The sequence below is a fragment of the Eurytemora carolleeae genome, unplaced genomic scaffold (genome assembly GCF_000591075.1).
Source record: "Eurytemora carolleeae unplaced genomic scaffold, Eaff_2.0 scaffold210, whole genome shotgun sequence".
Taxonomy (NCBI): domain Eukaryota; kingdom Metazoa; phylum Arthropoda; class Copepoda; order Calanoida; family Temoridae; genus Eurytemora; species Eurytemora carolleeae.
In genome coordinates this window covers 63855-85820 of record NW_019396102.1, presented here as the reverse complement: position 1 = coordinate 85820, position 21966 = coordinate 63855, and the positions used below count along the sequence as shown (strand labels likewise).

General features: G+C 31.9%; 1 protein-coding gene across 1 annotated transcript in view; it reads right to left on the bottom strand.

The window, feature by feature from the left end:
* The window catches only part of LOC111695005 (zwei Ig domain protein zig-8), a 34404-nt gene extending 12923 nt beyond the window's left edge, over positions 1–21481 (bottom strand). Inside the window, exons 1-3 of the mRNA XM_023464133.1 lie at positions 21337–21481; positions 12432–12513; positions 11660–11786 (exon numbers count right to left, since the gene is read on the bottom strand). Of these exons, the coding sequence (XP_023319901.1) occupies positions 11660–11786; positions 12432–12513; positions 21337–21388 (261 nt within the window). The 5' untranslated portion in view covers positions 21389–21481. The remainder of the gene's footprint in view (positions 1–11659; positions 11787–12431; positions 12514–21336) is intronic.
* Positions 21482–21966: the final 485 nt, after the last annotated feature.

Sequence of the window (21966 nt, the reverse complement as noted above, 5' to 3'; positions counted from 1 at the left end):
GTCCAGCCCAGTTTACGTCATAAACCATCCTTACTCATGGAACCAACTAAACCATCCTTTACTCATGGAACCAGCTAAACCATCCTTTACTCATGGAACCAACTAAACCATCCTTTACTCATGGAACCAACTAAACCATCCTTTACTCATGGAACCAGCTAATCCATCCTTTACTCATGGAACCAACTAAACCATCCTTTACTTATGGAACTAACTAAACCATCCTTTAATTATGGAACTAACGAAACCAACCTTTACTCATGGAACCAACTGAAGAATCCTTTAATCATGGAACCTACTAAACCATTCTTTACTCATGGAACCAACTAAACCATCCTTTACTCATGGAACTAACTAAACCATAACTAAACCAATCCTTCTCATGAAACCAACTAAAGCAACTTTTACCCCCAAACCAACTAAACCAATTATCTAAGCACTTTATTTCCCAAGTATGCAGTAAATCACAATAAGTAGAAAGCTCATGGCAATCTTTGACTTATTTTCTTGGTTTGTTATTCAGCAGATTTTGAAATATTCTTCAATAGTTTGAAACCACCATAATAAAAATATTGACAGGTCTGTTTATCAGTTCAATTTCCTGGAGTGCTCCGGGGTAGACTAAGGCCTGGAAGTATCCATGTACTCTACTGTAGTGCTCCGGGGTAGACTAAGGACTGAAAGTATCCATGTACTCTACTGGAGTGCTCCGGGGTAGGACTGGAAGTATCCATATACCCTACTGTAGTGCTCCGGGGTAGACTAAGGACTTGAGGTATCCATGTATTCTACTGAAGTGCTCCGGGGTAGACTAAGGACTGGAAGTATCCATGTACTCTACTGGAGTGCTCCGGGTTAGACTAAGGACATGAGGTACCCATGTATTCTACTAGATTGCTCGGGGTAGACTAAGGACTGGAAGTAGGTATCTATGTACTCTACTGAATGCTGATATTCTTTTCCATTGAGTTATACACAGGGATTGCAAATTAATTGAGTCTTTGTCACAAACGCGGGTTTTCTATATCCTATATCTTTGCAACCTGATGGTGTAAACCATTTATAATTTAAAGTTAGATTATTAGATCTCAGAAGTCGCAGTCTGAAGTATCTAGGGTCTACAAGATAGGGCTGTAAAGATATAGGGATTAGAAAATCAGAGTTTGACTAAATTCTTTAGCCGAACCCCCGATCCTGAACATAGATTAACACGTAAAGTTAAGGAATATATAGAGGAAATCAATGAAACAAAAATGCGTCAAAAGAAGACCAATTATGTCAATGAAAAGTAATGACGATTTTATTTGTATATTCCCAGGTTAGAACATACTTCTATTAACTCACTGTATCTAAAGATATCAAAGAAACCATGAATGTAAGAAACAGACCCTGTCGAACATTTTAAAATACGATTATATAATCATATTATATGATTTTATCAGTTTATTCAGCAATATTCAAGTCAATATGGACTTGTCCTTTCCTTCACTGTGTTTAGTTGTAAATCTTCTTCTACATCTCTATATAAAACTCAGCTTGAAGGAAGGAGAGTTTAAATAATTTTATTTTCTTGGTTTGCGGCCAGGTTTTTGCAATTTCTTAATTAAATAAGGGAGGATCTGGTCAACCAGTGTCAAGTTATCAGATTTATTAAGTTGTTTTAATTGACATTTTATTTTCAGAGGGGTAAAACAGTCCGATTTACAACAGTGCCTTTTCAACCGTTATCTTATTGATAATATGGAAGATATCGTTGTTTTCATTGCTTGAAGTGAAGTGTTAAGTTCTACCCATTTTCTCTGTGATTCTAAATCAGAAAACCATAAGTCACGTTGTAGAGAAACTACATTTGAAGATAATCTATTTTCAAAAGGAAAATTCACTTATTTTCAATTTTGTTAATCCGGCATACACGTAAATTTACATTTCTAGTTATAAAGAGTTCAGTTTTAACAATTTCCTTCATGATTCTGCTGCAGAAATACTCTTTTTTAGAGAAACACGTGTGCATAGATGGAGGACCTTTTTAAAACTTCTCAACAGTCTTCTAACATAAAGGGATTAATTAAGTTTAACATCTATATTTTTGACGAACCCATGGGAAAAACGTAGGGCAAACAAACATAGGACAAACAAACATAGGAAAAACAAACATAAGACAAACAAACATAGGGCAAACAAACATAGGACAAACAAACGTAGGACAAATAAACGTAGTACAAATGCAAACATAGGGCAAATAAACGTAGGACAAACAAACATAGCACAAATAAATGTAGGACAAACAAACATAGGGCAAAGTAATGTAGGACAAACAAACGTAGGACAAACAAACACAGGTGTAAATTTACATTTCTAGTTATAAAGAGTTCAGTTTTAACAATTTCCTTCATGATTCTGCTGCAGAAATACACTTTTTTAGAGAAACAAGTGCATAGATGGAGGGCCTTTTTAAAACTTCTCAACAGTCCTCTAACATGATTAATTAGGTTTAACATCTATATTTGTGACGAACCTGGGAAAAACATAGGACAAAGAAACATAGGACAAGCAAACATAGGACAAACAAACATAGGGCAAATAAACATAGGGCAAATAAACATAGGACAAACAAACATGGGACAAACAAACATAGGACAAACAAACATAGGGCAAATAAACATAGGGCAAATAAACATAGGGCTAATAAACATAGGACAAACAAACATAGGACAAACTAACATAGGACAAAAAAATGTAGTACAAATGCAAACATAGGGCAAATAAACGTAGGACAAACAATCATAGCACAAATAAATGTAGGACAAACAAACATAGGGCAAAGTAATGTAGGACAAACAAACTTAGGACATACAAACACAGGACAAAAACATAGGACAAATAAACGTAGGGCAAACAAACATAGGGCAAATAAACGTAGGACAAACAATATAGGGCAAATAAACATAGGGCAAATAAATGTTGGACAAACAAACATAGGGCAAATAAAAATAGAGCAAGTAAACGTAGGACAAACAAACATAGGGCAAATAAATGTAGGAAAAACAAACATAGGGCAAATAAACGTATGACAAACAAACTTAGGGCAAATACAAACTAACATAGAGCAAATAAACGTAGGACAAACAAACATAGGGCAAATAAATGTAGGACAAACAAACGTAGGGCAAATAAACGTAGGACAAACAAACATAGGGCAAATACAAACTAACATAGAGCAAATAAACGTAGGACAAACAAACATAGGGCAAATAAATGTAGGAGAAACAAACATAGGACAAAAAAACATAGGACAAATAAACGTAGGACAAACAATATAGGACAACCAAAACCAACAAACGTAGAATAATACAAAGAAAGAACAGACAAATGTAGTTTTTAATAAAGTAAAACAAGAAAAACATGGAAAGACAAACTTAAAATAAAACAAAGAACAGGGTAAAAAAACTAAGATAAAATTACTATTCTTGTGAAATAATCAATATTTTATAAATCTCTGACAAATATAATTTCGTCTTTTCTAGAATTCCAAAGAAATCAATTTACTGAAAATATAGTCACAGGAATTGTTCAGTTCTTATTGCGATTCTTTGGACTTATATTAAATGAAAGGTAGGGAAAGAGAAATTTTTAGCTTAAAACTGTATTTTCATGATTGAATAAAATCAAAAAATTTTCTTCCAGAAACATGAAATACCAACTATCATTTCGGTTTCAGAATTATGTGATAAAATGAAAATTAATTCAAAACTAAAATAAGAATATTTATAACTATAAATGGAATTGAGTTCTTTCACAAACTTAAAATTTCTAATCCATATATTTGCAATCTAATGGTGTAAACCTTTGATATTTCAAACCTGTGTCCGAATTTAATGAATTTAAGCCGCGTCTTAAATCCCCCAAAAACCGGTTTCAATGGACATTATTTTAAATGAAACCAACCATATTTTAGCCGCGGCTCAAATTCTTTAAATTCGGCCTCTGATTTAACAGAATTTATAGTTTGAAATATCTAAGGGTTAAGACATAATATTCTACAAAGAAATAGATTATACGATTAGAGTGTGTGGCAAAGACTCAATTCATCAATTAAATAGTTAGGAACCGCCTTACCAAAGATGGTTTTTCATTTGACTGGGCAATCCAAAATAGCTTTTTCAAATTATGTATTTACTAAAGTAAATTGCACAAAGGATTGACATTTTATACGTTTACAATCATAACTCCTTTTATTAAAGAGGAATTGAGAAGATGAAAACGTTTTTAATTTCCAAAATGGAACTGGATACATGTGCTATCCCAACCTTGTGCTTAAAATATTAAAGGAGCTACAAGGTCACAAAGTCAGTAAAGCCAGTAATGATTTCAAAGTTCCTCTTTGTCATCAGTTTAAAAATAATCCTATTCAAAAAGAGTTTTTTTTACAGAGAAAGAATGTCCATATATTGGAAAAATTGCAATTTTCTAATTTCTAATACTGTTTATACAATGTACTTGGTATAAGCTGTAAGCTGAATAAGTATTGTCTGCTACAAATAAGTTGATTTTATTGCAAATTTAGATAGTTTTTAAGATTTGTAGATTCATATAAAACAGATAAAATTAAAGATAGCTGGGCTTTTTCATACTTATATATATATATATTCCTAAGCAGGGGGGAGGGGGTAAATGTTCTTCCATTTTGTATTTGATGAAAGAAAAATTATAATTAAAAAAATCTTTTTTTCAAATTTGATCTGAACTATTATTGTAAAAAATAGCTCAGATTAAACAGAGGAAAAAATGCTAATCAAATGCACTTCAAAAATCAAAAACTTATCTTTTTTATAGTCTTTGAACTATGCAATCAACTTTTATTTAAAAAAGAAAGTAAGGATTTTTTATGATAATTCAAAAAAATGTGGAAAGAGATCAATTCATCATTGCAACCAGATGGTGCAATCCTGTAAGATTTAAAACGAAGATTATTTCTTGAAAAGGGTTTATTTCAGAGGAAAATTTACATCGATTTACTTTGAAATCAGTTTTTAAAAATATTTGATTAAAGAAAGGAATTAAGTCCCAAACTATATCTATATCTTAATATCCTATTCCTTTTGGTGTAAACATTTTATGTATATATATATATATGTATCGTAGTTGAACTGAGTATGTAGTATTGTGGACAAATTCTTTAGGATTAATTTGAGACATAAAAACGTTTCTACGATTTATAATCACTCACTGAGTTTGATTGGAAAGTCGACTTTCAAAATCATATTTTTGAGTGATTACGTTTTAAGAATTGTTTTTTTTTATTATTAAATAACGACGATCGATATTGGGTCGCAAAGGTATATGTGTTAGAAAATCAGAGTTTTCAATTCCAATACATGAATATTAAGGGTTTGTATGAAATTCAAAAACATCTTTAGTAACAAATATTTTAAAAGAAACATAATTGTTTGCAAAAAAGTAAAAAAAGAAAATCAGAATACAACTTTCGGGAGAAGCCAATATTTTACATTTTAAATAAATCGGAAACAATGAAAAGCAAAAGTGGTTCCAGAACTAAAATATACAACCTTTCAGAACTAAAATATACAACCTTTCAGAACTAAAATATACAACCTTTCAGAACTAAAATATACAACCTTTCAGAACTAAAATATACAACCATTCAGAACTAAAATATACAACCTTTCAGAACTAAAATGTACAACCTTTACAATCTGGGATTTATAAGAATGAATATTTAGTAAAGGTGGGAGCAAGTAATAAGAATGTTAAAGAAATTGAACTCTGATTTTTTCAAGCTACGAATTCTATTCAGAACCTTTTTATAAACTGGGACATATTTTCTGACGCAAATGTTGTTTTGAATTTTGTTTAGTTTCCAGAATTATGAAATATAATATTCATCCTGACTTAGAAAACCATTAGAGTCTTAAAACTTTATAAATTCGTTATAAATAATTAGAACAAAAAATAACCTAACTTTGTTTTAGATTGAGAAATGATAAATTATTTATCAACATTAAACATTTAGCGACCACGCAAATCTGCCACTTTGGTAAAAGTAAATTCAACCTATATGAAGCATAAAGTCTGACCGCGTCAACCTTTTTTGCACCAGCTAGTCCTGTCCATAGAGCTAGGTACATGGGACCGGAAAGGTTGACCCGGCTTGGAAATTAAATGTACTACGGCCATGCCCGTGCGACAAATACATAGAATAGAGAAAACCAGATGAAAGAAATACTTCATTAAAAGTACATAGAATTGATGAAAAATCTAAGAATATTGTGTTGCATAAACTCCTAATTAAGATTTATCTATTAACTGGAGCTTCCTGCATAGTTTTAACTAAATCATAACAATTGAGAAATTAACCACAATTACCTCAAACTTTAAAGGAACTCAGTCTTTGCCACTAACTCCTATTTTCTAATCCCTATGTCGTTGCAATCTGATGGTGAAAACCTCTGATATTTCAAACTTTTGTTATTTTATGCAGAACAGAATTTATAGTTTGAAATATCTAAGGTCTACAACATTGGGTTCCGAAGATGTAGGGATTAGAAAATCAGAGTTTGTGGCAAATATATAGGAATTTAGAATATCAGCTTGAGGAAAATGTCTAGTTTCTCCAAACTGTTTTGAAAAGTTTCATCAATTCTAAAGACTTTGAAGTATCGTTAGAAGTAGTTAGTAAAACTCCTATCCATTTATGCGTCTGAGCATTGCAACTTTTGGACCACTGTGAACTATTCGTTTGCCTACACATTTTGATCAACTCTTGATTCTCGAAAAACTTTTCTCCCACTAAAATTAAAATGAAAGATCGACTAAAATGTCGATATATCATCTGAACATATTAATCCTGCAGGAGTGTTGGCATAATCTTGGATATGGATTAGTGACATTTAGAAATCTAAACTATTTGACGAGGTTTCAATACAATATCAAACTCTATCTTTCAATTTGAGTCAAGTCATTATATTCAACAAAAGAAACAAAATCAAAAAAAAATTTTAAATTAGACTAAATTTGTTTTTACAATCTTTATTTGTTGTGCTAGACTAGAAAACATGATAATAAACTTAATCGATATATTTTTAATCGAATTTATTGCTGTAGGAAATGTATTGGTAAGAAAAACAGCTGAAGCTTGAGCTAGAGATCAAGTTTGACAAAAGCAAATATTTGTCATAGTTTTTTCAATCCCCCTCCCCTCTATTTTATCTTCGTTGCTCTTTTTTCTTTTTTTTTCATAAGCCTCCCCCATTGACACTTCTGTTTGTTCCCCCCCCCCCCTTCCCAATACCCACGACCAATGTTCATCCCCTCCTGTGACCCCCAAAATCTTATTTGCCCCACTATTGACTGTTTTTGAATGAATGTTTAATGTGAGGTTCCCTAAGTCCCTGGGGCTTTCCATTCTGCAACTTTATCCGCAGTTCTCTTTTTCTCAGATTTTGATATTTGATGCAATAGAACTGAACTGAACACTCTTAACAAGTGTTTACAAAATAATTTGAGAAATAGCATCCAAAACAACATCCAAATTTATATGGGTTAAAAAGTCTTAAGTCATTTAGACAAGTCAAACTGCTTTTGTTCATTAGACAGGTCGAACTGGTTTAGTTCCTTAGATAGATCAAGCTGCCTCTGATCATTTAGATAGGTCGAGCTGTCTTCGATCATTTAAATAGATCGAGCTTTCTTCTTTCTTTTTAAAAGGTCGAACTCTCTTCGATCAATTAGATAGGTCGAGGTGTCTTCGATCTTTTAGATGGTTGAACTGTCTTTGTTCTATGATATCGGTCGAGCTGTCATCGGTCATTTCGATATGTCGAACTGTCTTCGCTCTTCAACGAGAGGATTTGTTTACTGTGTATGTTAATTTGTCACACTGCGGACCGTTAATTATTCTGGAACAGACTAAATTAAAAGATTGTTTATTACATTTTACTGGATTCGAGAAATCTGGGGAGGGTTAACATGAAACCTGGGACAATATGAAGTTTAACGATATATTCACATACGTAGAAAATATTGTTCATTTAAATGGGGTTGAACCATTTTGCAGTTTTTCTTACTTTTAAATTCATTCAGTGCAAGCTAGTTAAAAATTGAAAAAATAATATTTTTTTTACTGAATAGAATCTAAAATTTAAAAATTAAAAAAGAATCTCGGAGTCTCCGTTTTGTAGATTTTGATTTTAGAGATTCGACAAAAATGGAGAATATGAAGAAACTAAATAAAATAATATTTCATAACAAAAATATTGATTTTAAAACTGGTTTTCATTACAATACCCTGTCTTAAGTTTTGGGTTCAGTGTACTGCTCTGATTTGTTGTACACTGTACATGATGAGAAAGTACCAACCTGATTGTTCTGTTCAGAATATGTTATAACCTGAATGGTTTACCAAATTGTTGTAAAGTAATGTCTGGTAAAAAGTCTGGTTCAATTTACCAATTTAATTTAAACCGGGAGAAACAAATTGAAAGGTTTTTACTAAATACAGTTAAGTGTGGGTTATACAGTACATTATTTTACTAAATACATTTAAGTGTGGGTTATACAGTACATTATTTTACTTAATACAGTTAAGTGTGGGTTATACAGTACATTATTTACTAAATACAGTTAAGTGTGGGTTAAACAGTACATTATTTTACTAAATACAGTTAAGTGTGGGTTATACAGTACATTATTTTACTAAATACAGTTAAGTGTGGGTTATACAGTACATTATTTTACTTAATACAGTTAAGTGTGGGTTAAACAGTACATTATTTTGCTAAATACAGTTAAGTGTGGGTTATACAGTACATTATTTTGCTAAGTACAGAATTAAGTGTGGGTTATAGAGTACATTTTTTAGATTTACCTAATATACATTTTTTTTGAATACATAAGAATAATTTTTGCATCCAACATTAGAATATTTTTTGACAAAGATTTAAACTACTTTTCTTTGTATTTTGTTAAAAAGGTTTGTTTGAACACTGAGCTTTGCTTTGAAAGAATTTATATTCATAGAGCGGCTCTTGTTAATGAATGCATCTAAAGTAATCAGGGGCGTATACAGTCCAGTGGGGGGCTTATATATTTTCTTCTTCTTTCAGCTCAGCACTTGTTAGGGACTGAGAACCCCCTGGAAACCGTTGATTTCATTGATACAGGGGTGGTGACCCCCCCCCCCCTGTATACGCCTCTAGATGTAATATTACTGATGGTGCTGATAGACCTATTAGAATACTAACTTGGAGTCAGATATCTCACTGTGATATAACATTAGAAGGACTAAATGGAAAGTGACCCTCCATAAAAAAGAATAATAAATAATAAAAGGGACCGTTCACTTATTTGGGAAATTTCAGGGTAAACTAAACATGCATATTCGATGTGAATAAAATGTATTGTATATTACACTTGCAATTATGCATTTTTGAATATTAGTTTATTTTATTAAAATATCATTGAATAAAGCGAATAAATTGAATAAATAACAGAAATAATAATTGAATATAATTGGCTTTTTTTCCGGCCACAGTTGTCTTTAAAAAGTAAGACTATTACCAATCAACAGGGAATAGGCTGTTTAGTTTACGCTGAAATTATCCAAATAAGTGAACGGTCCCTTTAAGTTTATCACAAAATTAAGATTATCAGCTCACCTTAAAAAATATTTTGAATTTTGTTGGGAAAGTTCTTAGAATTTTTAGGGGTATTTATCGCGCAGACACCCTGTGCTTTAAACAAATGAGCTTATGTTGAGACTGGAGTAGCAAAAAAGCATAATAATGCCTTTAATCACTATATATATATAAAGGTTCTAATGCCAATCTTTAAGATGCATGGATTATGTGCTTTGTATAACTTTAATTCACCCCACAACAAGTAACCAGTTTCTCCCTGGTGGAGCTGCGACTGGTGGCACAGATACGATCGTTGTCAAAAATAAACAGAGACTAAAAGGAAAATGTTTAAACGAAATATTATTTTTTTTTTTTCAATTTTCGCAAACATTCTCTTAAATATGTTCGATTTAAGTTTCTGAAGTAATTCTAAGAATTTTATCAATTTTCTGGAACAATTGTTCCGAAACTTCATATTTTGATACTTAATCCCAAACTTGTCATCTTCTTGCAAAATATTAGAATTAATTTCCTTTTTCTTTCATTGGTGTGTATTATACTCTTCTGGTGGAGTAAAACCAAGATAAAAATATTATACTTTCCAGAGGCCGAATTTTAAGAATTTGAGCTGCGTCTCAAATTTGAGACGGGGCTCAAAAATAGTCGGTTCTACTAGAAATTGTATTCAGCATGTTTCGAGATTTGAGGCGGAGCTTAAATAAAACCGGTTTTTGGCGGTTCAGCGTCTAGTGGTTGTATGTGAAGTTTTAAACAGATTATATTTCACAAATACAGAACAGATATGAAAAAGTTTATGCATGCTTCATATTGTATAATTTGAATGTAATCCTTATTCATTTTTAATAGATATAATTGATTATATACAGTAATGGGTTCAGAATTTCCACCAATGGCACGTTGGCCATATTACGTATATATGAGTTTTTGTCAATTTTAACACAATTTTATATCAATTTTTCGAGACAAGGGCATCAGATAAAACTAATCTTGGTCGCAATCAACTCCTAAAGTTTTTAGGCTAAAGCCTATACCCCCTTTTATTTTACATTAACAGTCCATTTAAGACTAAACATTTGTTTGTGATATAGTATCATATATATGCATGCACTTTTGTAGGCAATTACATGTATGCAAGGCATAAATAAAAGACTTATGAAAAATAATGGTTTTTATAAATTGCATAAAATAAATGTAAGCATCAGAGCCAGGAACGCAATGTACAGCAGTAAATTGTACATAAAACCATATCAAATCCCGAACCGTGGTTTTGAATGTATCCCAGTCATAGTCTTTTACTTTTCTATTTTCTTTCATGTTTTCATTTAATTTCATTATTTAATAATAACTCCTTTCATTAAAGATCTTTTGAAAAATAATAAGTTGAGTTTTCAATATATGTAGCCAGACAAATTTACTTTTCTCATACAAAACCATTGGAGCTACGAGGGCACTGAGTTGTACCAGTAAATTTTCGCTGGCAAAACGGCTGAACCAAATTGGGTGAACATTTTTAAGAAACACTTGGGTAGCCCGGAGAGTGTCATAAACAAAAAAGTGTGTTGAATGATTCTTTCTACGGAAGCTTCAACTTTTGATGGGCAACATATAATATGAAATCATAATTTAATACGAAGCGCGGGTAAACGGTAGGACATGACCACGAATAATACAAACCTGGACAACGCTGGGTACTTTAGCTAGTATTTACTAAATAGAACTTATTGATTATTATTGATTCCGTTTTTTCTAAAATCTGTTTTCCTTGTGGTTCTTATTTCTCAAGATCATACTTTTATCATTATCATCATTCCCATTGGAGGCCCAAAGGAGTTACGCGTTTGCCGCATTGAATGACAAGACAGACAGAGAGTATGCTGAGCGTAACTCTTTTGGGTTTCTGCCTCAGGGTTATTGTGAACGAAAAACCCCTAAATCTTGAGAAGACGGCAGCTAGTGTTCAATCTGTATTTTTTTTATCTATGATTATTCCATTAAACACTAACCTGAAAACCTTGAAGGTTGTTTAGTTGACAATCAATATGTGTAGTTTGCCCCATTGTAACAGTTTGTACGGTTCCATTATATCCAGGGTTGGTGAAGGAAGGACGGGGTGGGAGTCCTATCTCATTTCTAGATAAATACCAGATCCTCATTTACATTTATTCTTGCTTTAATCCGTCTTCTGCACTCTGTTTAAATTTAAAAAAGGTTTTTATCTGTAAAAATAATCTTGTCAACTTTTTGTTTCCATTTTATACTCTGTCTCGTGAACATTACATTATATTAAAATCTTATATGTTTTCAATCATAATTCCTCTTATTGAAACGCTATTTATTAGAACAAAAATGTTCAGAATTCTAAGAATTTAACCTAATAAAGAAATTGAGTTTTTGCCACAAACTCCTTTTTTCCAATCCCTTTATCATTGCAGCTCAATTTCATAAACCTTAGATATATCAAACTATGAATCATAACTGATTCAATAATCTAAGTTTGAAATATGAAAGAGTTACACCAACAGTTTGCAATAATATAAGGAATAAAAATTTTAATATTTGGCAAATACTCAATTTCTTTGAATTTCTCATGTGGAAAATAGAACTAGAGACGCTACGAGGGAACAATGTAAATTCCTTGAATTAACTGTATTAAAAAGACAGTATTGGAAGGATATTGGAAGAAAATTACAGGTTAGATAAGAATATTTAGTATTAACATTTCAGGTAAAGGTTTAATTCAATTCTATTTAGTTTTTTAGGATTGAGATCTGGTTCCTTGTTGTACTAGTTGATATAGTAGAGAACTCAAGCCGGAAATTTCTTTGGAATCCAGGATAGAACACGTTACATCTTGGTCCTAGAACAGTATAGACTAGGTACATATATACAGAATAGAACACGTTACATCTTGGTCCTAGAACAGTATAGACTAGGTACATATATACAGGATATAACACGTTACATCTTGGTCCTAGAACAGTATAGACCAGGTACATATATACAGGATAGAACACGTTACATCTTGGTCCTAGAACAGTATAGACTAGTTATATATAAAGGATAGAACATGTTACATCTTGGTCCTAGAACAGTATAGACTAGTTATATTTACAGGATAGAACACGTTACATCTTGGTCCTAGAACAGTATAGACTAGGTACATATATACAGGATATAACACGTTACATCTTTGTCCTAGAACAGTAGACTAGTTACATATATACAGGATAGAACACGTTACATCTTGGTCCTAGAACAGTATAGACTAGTTAAATATATACAGGATAGAACACGTTACATCTTGGTCCTAGAACAGTATAGACTAGGCAGGATAGAACACGTTACATCTTGGTCCTAGAACAGTAGACTAATTATATATACAGGATAAAAAACGTTACACTTTGGTCCTAGAACAGTATAGACTAGCTATATATATCCAGGATAGAACATGTTACAATTTGGTCCTAGAACAGTAGACAATGATGTATATATACAGGATAGAACACGTTACACTTTGGTCCTAGAACAGTAGACTAATGATATATATACAGGATAGAACACGTTACAGCTTTGACCTAGAACAGTAGACTAATGATATATATACAGGATAGAACACGTTACATCTTGGTCCTAGAACAGTAGACTATATGTCACATATATACAAGATAGAACACGTTACATGTTGGTCCTAGAACAGTATAGACTAGTTACATATATACAGGATAGAACACGTTACACTTTGGTCCTAGAACAGTAGATTAATGATATATATACAGGATAGAACACGTTACATCTTGGTCCTAGAACAGTATAGACTATTTACATATATACAGGATAGAACACGTTACATCTTAAACCTAGAACAGTATAGACTAGTTACATACATACAGGATAGAACACGTTACATCTTGGTCCTAGAACAGTATAAACTAGTTACATATATACAGGATAGAACTTGTTACAGCTTAAACCTAGAACAGTAGACTAGTTACATGTATACAGGATAGAACAAAAGACTAGCTACATATATTCAGAATAGAACAGTATACTAGTTACATATATACGGAATAGACCAGTAGACTAGTTACATGTACACAGGATAGGACAAAAGACTAGCTACAAATATACAGAATAGAACAGTAGACTAGTTACATATATACAGAATAGAACAGTAGACTAGATACATATATACAGGATAGAACAGTAGACTAGTTACATGTATACAGGATAGAATAAAAGACTAGCTACATATATACAGGATAGAACAGTAGACTAGTTACATATATACATAATATAACAGTAGACTAGTTACATTTATACAGGATAGAACTTGTTACAGCTTAAACCTAGAACAAAAGACTAGCTACATATATACAGGATAGAACAGTAGATTAGTTACATATATACAGAATAGAACAGTAGACTAGCTACATGTATACAGGTTAGAACAAAAGACTAGCTACATATATACAGAGTAGAACAAAAGATTAGTTATATATATACAGAATAGACCATGTTCCCAACAATATGACCTGAATCCAAAATTTTATTCTAAAACAGGCATTTAAAAAGGCACGATTCTGGTCCCGAAATTATAATATCTAAGAAAATTTGCAGTAGGTGATAATATTTAACAAAACTTTAGGTAAAAGTCTTATTCGTAGTTAACTGCATACTGTGTGCAAAGTGCACATATAGATTTATATCGCTATCTGGTGTATGTGCTCAACAGGCCGAAGGGATATATTATGTAAATTTTCTTTAATAAATAACTGTCCTCTTGTTAATGGGCCTGAAACAAGGCTATTCGACCTGAAATAGTGTTGTGAGTTAGATAAATTGATTAATTGAAAACCCCCGACTAAACGGGTGTTTTTGATTCTCATATAGATTTGAATTTGAGCTAAACCGACCTTTACGGTCCTAGTTTGTACCGCCCTGGCCGGTACACCAACTACAGTGGCAGACCTCTACAGCAGGGGTCAATATAGTAATGTACGAAAGGCTAGCTGTTGAAACTAGGTTGACGCTGTCTGTTTTCAGGGAGTTCAGGCTGCAGCTGGTTAAATTTACAATCACTAAAGCAGCAATTTTGTGTGATCTGTTACACAGAGTTTTCAAAATCCACAGACTTCGGCAACTTCCTTTATATGTGTACAGTTTTCCAATTGCCAACAACCATAAGGCAGTCGAAATCTTCACTAAATTGGCAATTATTTATTTATTTGGCAAATAATCAATCTGGAAAAATTAACCTTTCGGAATTATTTAACTTGATAAATACCATTGGAAAACTACCAAACTTAAGTTAATAAATTTTTGTAGAACTATTTGGTTCTGCTCATTTTTAAGTTTGAATACATCTAATATTCTCTAAAATTTGAATGTCTCAACGATATCTATTTCTCCGGCATGTTGGCTCATAAACAGCTGAATATTTGGCAGCAGGAAACAAATAAAAACATTTCTTTCGCATTCCGTAACAATTTGAAATAGGTTTTTGTTTTAAAATGTAATACACATTTAATTATTTGAATATTTCTCAGATACTTTATTATCTAAAAAGTACCGGAACAAGGGCGATTTTCCCTTATTATTTTTGTCTACAGAAATAAAATTGAAAATATGAATGTTAACTTAAAAAAAAGAAAGATCTAGTGATAGTTTAAATTGATTGTAAAGACCAAAAAACGTTTAGAAAAATTTGTAAATTGAAAAGTTATAGATTGGTCGAAACGTCGTCGCGCGTCGAGGGTGAAATGAACCATCTGTACTAATAAAGTGACAGGTTTAAGCTACACAATTTTTACCTTTTTCCGGTTTCAATATATATACGTAACCTAATTTAGGAATATTTGGAATTATGTGTATTTTCTAATTCATACATCTTTGCAACCGATAGACCTTAGCTATTCAAACTATACATTTCTTGGATCAGAAAGTCTAACTTTGAAGTTTTTATACATCAGTTACAAAAATATAGGAATTTGACGATTTGAGTTTGTAGCAAATACAAGAGGTTAAATTTTAAAGAGTTTAGAAGTTCTTCTAAAAAGATTTAAGTTTAGAAATATTGATGCTTTGAACCTTGGTCTCCCAAAATATGATGCTTTGAACCTTGGTCTCCCAAAATATGATGCTTTGAACCTTGGTCTCCCAAAATCAAACTTAAACAGAGGGGCTTCTTAAACATTACGGAACCATGATTGATTTAAAGAATAAGATTGGGCAAATATAAACAAAATGCTTAGAAATAAATGATATGAGCTGAAAACTTTAGAATGAAATATCCAGATATCCCGTCGAATAATTAAACTGGAGTTTAAATTCATGTGGAGAACAAGCAATATTTAATCTGGATATTTATGAAATTATGACTTTATTTCTTAAACCATTCTAAAGTTTTCAGCTCTGGTCAAAATAACCTAGGCATGCAGTGACAGTAATTAAAAACAAGAGTGAATGAAATCCGTACAGCTAGAGTTCCAGAATTTTTTAAATTATTAAAAACAATTTAATGTGTTGAAGATGTTGTTAGTTGTGTTAAAGTTATTAGTATTTAACAAATGCTTGCATCTCGGAGAGAATTTAATTAAAATGCTAATCGAATTAATTATATTAATTAAACTATTTAAATTAATACAACACTAATTGGTGACTGTTACACTGAATTTAGTGCTTTTGTGTTTTGCTCTTTTGTTTTTCCATGGTTCTTGTGTTTGCTCTGCTATTTTTTTTCATGTTGTTCTGTGTTTGCTCTTATTCTTTGTTTTCATGTTCAACATTGTTTCTTGTGTTTGCTCTTGTTCTTTGTTCTCATGTTCAACATTGTTTCTTGTGTTTGCTTTTGTTTTTTGTTAATTTCTCCAGTGCTGTATTATTTTTTCTGTTTGCTCTTGTTCTTTGTTCTCAAGTTCAACAATGTTCCTTTTGCTTGCTCCTGCTCTTTGTTAATTTCTCCAGTTCTATATTATTTCTTGTGTTTGCTCTTGTTCTTTGTTCTCAAATACAACAGTGTTCCTTGTGTTTGCTCCTGCTCTTTGTTCTCAAGTTCTACAGTGTTTCTTGTGTTTGCTCTTGTTATTAAGATTTTCTTGTGTTCACGCTTGTTCTTTGTTCTTGTCTTGTTTACATTAAACTGTGACGTATTATTTCCGCTTTTTAGTAACAATATTTAGAATCGTAAACAGTGCTCGTTATACCTGAGCAGGGTTGGAGGGCCGGGCCTGATCATTTACAAAGTATTCTTTTCTTACATTAAAACTAACTCTGTAAGTTTTAAAACGTCACAGTAGAGTGTAAACAACCCTGTCCCCATCTTCTTAGCGTCAAATATAGAATTCCTAAAGGTTAAAGAGACCCAATTATTATCAAATACCTAACTATCTTTACAGTTTAAAACCAATTAAAATTTCTTATTGTCTTATTTCTATTCTAATCCTTTGAAACAAGAAGAGTGTCTTATTCTCCAGAAGCAATTTAGAAAAAAATAAATCTTGATACTTATGTTCCTTTTGATGGTATCTTTTAGATATAGAGTTGCACACAAAGGATAAGACATTAAAGACAATTAAACAGAATTAATTCACCTTTTGTTTTTTCTAAAATTCGTGGAGTCCTGCAGTTTTGAAGCTGTTATTTCGTCTCAAATTGTTCAAATTTTTTCTACAATATCAAATTTAGATCGCTATATTTAAAAGGTTACAGGTCGTAATTTAAAATATCGTTCTTTTTGGGTAACCCTGTAAAAGTTAATCTTTTATCTAAATAGTGATTTTAATTTTAATGTTTTTTTAGATTTTTTTATTAGCTTAAATATAGACGGATAGGCTTTTCATCTTCTCCTATTGTTGACAAAATTGCTTCTATTACTTTCGTTGTTTAAGATATATAATCCCGTCAATTGCTCCCTCTCAAAGTTTTCATCAAGGCCATGTGTTCGTTTATTTCTAACTGAACCACCTCTTTTGCATTTAAGAAGTTACACCAATAAACTTTTTAAGGCTTTCACTAAAACTTAGTAATCCGCTCTTCTCAAACTGCTTTTTATTCATCCAGAGTATAGGTGCACAAAAATACACTTCTTACGCTCAAACCTCTCAATGAAAACAGACTAAAAGCTAAGTATGCCTTGGCTACATCGTTAGAAGCTCGGTTCTGTTTTGAAATTTCATTGGAAATCCATCAAAAAAAAGTGTTTTTAGTCATATGCTGTACATAAATCATAACGACCAACAAATAGTTTGAAATAGAAAATACGAAACAATTAGCCCCCCCCCCATGAAACTCCTAAAAGCCTAGACAAATACTTTTACTTTTTTCTTCTTTTTAGCCTTAAAGGGTCTGTAAAGGTAAATTCAGGTGACACTTCCTATTCACAAAGGCACCATTGATTGCCTAGAAACGACATTAAAACAATCTTTTCTGCATTTGATAATGTTTTAAATCAAACAGTTTTACCTGTAGTGTAAAAAATTTACTTATTCAGTGGATTAAGGGTCTGTGTACACTGCACAATTGCAGAGTTTTTATGTTCGTTGTATAATATGTCCTTCTATTAAACAGTTTTATGAGTCTCCCTGTCTATTAAGGTTCCCATCGTTCCATGTAGAATTTTAAATCCGATGTCTAAGGACAAACAAGCAACGTCGTCTAGATAATCTTTTAGGGAAATCTGCATTAAATATTTCTGAAAAATCCGCAAGTTTTTCTTCAGTGAACACAAAACCAAAAGAGAATCGACATTGCTCCTGTGACATAGTTAATTCTTATTATTGATATTGAAAATACAAATAACCTTTATTTGCAACAGATAATTTTGATAGATATAATAAGGATAAAGTATGCTGTAAACTGCTTTTATAAAAATGAAATTAAAACACAATTTTCATTATCATTGCAGTATCAACCGTTTGGTTTTCCTTAGCTATAATTGTTGTAATTTGCTGAGAAAGTTTTGACATTTGATATTTCATCATGATTATCACTATTATCAAGGAGCAATATCCAAAGATTATTTTGAATTTGGAAATTAAAATTTGAGAATGCATCCTTTGGGACATTATAAGATAAAGAATAAAAGTAAAGAAAAGTGGATGTTCCTCTTTAGAAAAGTTTTCAAACAATTTCATCATTTTTCTGACATATTTTGATATTTACCGAGAAAATATTCTGCCATTCTAGACAAAATACAACTAAGAGGACAACATTTTAAGTATTATTTTTCTTCCTTTTTCTTCCAGAGTTTCTATTTTAAGTAGAGTTTAATGTTTTCAAATCTAAAAATAGTGTCCCAGGGTTTTATTCTACTAAGTGTCCCAGAGGTTTATTCTACTAAGTGTCCTAGGGGGTTATTCTACTAGGTGTAGCAGGGGTTTATTCTACTAGGTGTACCAGGGGTTTATTCTACTAAGTGTCCCAGGGTTTTATTCTACTAGGTATCCCAGGGTTTTATTCTACTAAGTGTCCCAGGGTTTTATTCTACTAGGTATCCCAGGGTTTTATTCTGCTAGGTATCCCAGGGTTTTATTCTACTAAGTGTCCCAGGGTTTTATTTTACTAGGTATCCCAGGGTTTCATTCTACTAGGTATCCCAGGGGTTTATTCTACTAGGTATCCCAGGGTTTCATTCTACTAAGTGTACCAGGGGTTTATTCTACTAAGTGTACAAGGGTTTTATTTCACTAGGTATCCCAGGGTTTTACTCTACTAAGTGTCCCTGGGGTTTATTGTACTAAGTGTCCCAGGGTTTTATTTTACTAGGTATCCCAGGGTTTTATTCTTCTAAGTGTACAAGGGTTTTATTCTACATAATGTCCAGGGTTTTCATTATATATATAGTTTCCTAGAGTTTGTATTCACCAAAATACACAGAGTGCTAATTCTTTTTTGCTAAATGGTGTCCCAGAGTTTCTATTCTTAATTGAGTCCCGGAGTTTTTAGTCATAAATAATGCATAGAGTGTCCAACATAGTGTTCCAAAGTTTTTTTTCTATAAAGTGTCCCAGAGTTTTGTTCTACATATATGTCCCATTTATAGCATCATAGTATTTATTCTTCATAGTATCAAGAGTTCTTATTCTTCATAGAGTTTCCCATATTGTTTATGTTATATAGTGTCCCATAGGATTTTCCTTCATGGTGTTCCAGGGATTTTACATACGGTGGTAGGCGATTATATCAAAAAAGAAGAAGACGACTTTCGACTTTCGACTTCAATGTTGATTTAAATCAAGCTTTTAAACAGCATGGATACACATAAATATAAAGTCAGAAGAAGATGTCAATTTAAAAAGCTTCTCTTTGATTACTTGTAAGCTTGTAACATAGTATTCCAGAGTTTTTCTATAGTGTCCCAGAGTTTTCTATTTCACATTGTCCCATAGTTTTTTTCTACAAAGTTTCCCAGAGTTCTTATCCTTCATAGAGCTTTCAAGAGTTTTTATGCTACATTATGTCTCAGATTTTTATTCTACATATAACATAGTGTCCCAGAGTTTTATTTAACTTAATGTCCCAAAATTGTGTTCAGTGTCCCAGATTTTTGTTCTAGATATTGTCCCAGAGTTTTTATTTTTCATGGTGTCCCAGAATTCTCATTCGTCATAGATCTTTTCAGAGTTTTTATTCTAAATAATTTCCCAGAGAATTTTTCTTCATATTGTCTTATAATTTTATTCAAAAACAAGTTTTCACAGTGACAATATATGGAAGAATCAAATGATTCTACAACATTGTGCCAAGGAATCATACTCTGTGTATGTTCATCTATACTCTGCGTATGCTCACCGATACTCTGCGTGTGTTTATTTATACTCTGCGTATGTTCCTCTATAGTCTGCGTATGTTCATCTATAGTCTGCGTATGTTCATCTATAGTCTGCGTATGTTCATATGTAATCTGCGTATGTTCATCTATACTCTGCTTATTTTCATCTATTATACTCTGCGTATGTTCATTTATGCTCTGCGTATGTTCATCTATACTCTGTGTATGTTCATCTTTACTCTGCGTATGTTTATCTATACTGTACGTATGTTCATCTATACTCTGCGTATGTTCATCTTCACTATGCGTGTGTTCATCTATACTCTGCGTATGTTTATCTATACTCTGCGTATGTTCATTTATACTCTGCGTATGTTCATTTTTGCTCTGCGTATGTTCATCTATACTCTGCGTATGTTCATTTTTGCTCTGTGTATGTTTATCTATACTCTGCGTATGTTCATCTATACTGTACGTATGTTCATCTATACTCTGCGTATGTTCATCTATGCTCTGCGTATGTTCATCTATACGTAAAATTTCATGTATTCCTTTTATCTAAATATATTTCTGCCTTTCTTTGGAAAAACCCGAATGTAGTCAAAACATAAAAAATTTCATCAAAAAATTCTACCTAACCAGAGCTGGGAACTCTTGTATTTTGGATATTCAAATCAATGCTTAATCTCGTATTTTTGATAATCTAGAGATTAATTTAATCTTTGATCATGGTGATCAGACGTTAACTGAATACCTGCAATGAGGAGATTAAACATTGTTCCTCTAATAAAAGTACTTACAGTGGATACCGAGATCAAGGGATTATGAGTATCAAATACAAAAGTTCTAAGCCCGGTTCTAATTATAAACAGACCGATCTAGTTCTATGATTCTCTGTAAGATTCTGCTAACCTTTGCAGTTATTGAGGATGAGAAGGCAGACGAGAATTCTTACTTCCACCATTTTGTATGATTACTGAGTTAATTGTTCTTACTTTTCAAAGATATATTTTATAATTGTTTCCCTTGTATTGAAAATGAAACATTTTCACTCGTGTTTAAATTATTATAGATTTAATCGTGTTCAAAATTTAATATTTTCACTTCTGTCCAAATTGAAATATTGTTAAATATTCAATCGTGTTTAAGTTGTAATTTTTTTCACTTCTGTTCAAATGGTAATACTTTCACTCGTGTTAAAATGGTAATATTTCTACTCGTGTTGAAAATCTAATATTTTCATTTAAGTTCAAATTGTAAAACTTTCACTCGTTTTCTGGTTGTAGTAATTTCACTTGTCCTCAAATTGTAGTGATTTCACTGGTGTTCAAATTGTATTAACCTCACTTGTTTTCAAATTGTAAATTTTTACTATTTCTGAAACCTCCATTTTGTTGACATTTTAATTTAAGGACAGTATTGGTAAGATATTGTAAGTTTGTATTCCTGTTTCAACTTGGGAATTCTTAATAATTCAAACCTTTGTTGAAACAATGCCTGTACACTATGCACAGTATATATTACACTGCTCTGTCCGGAGAG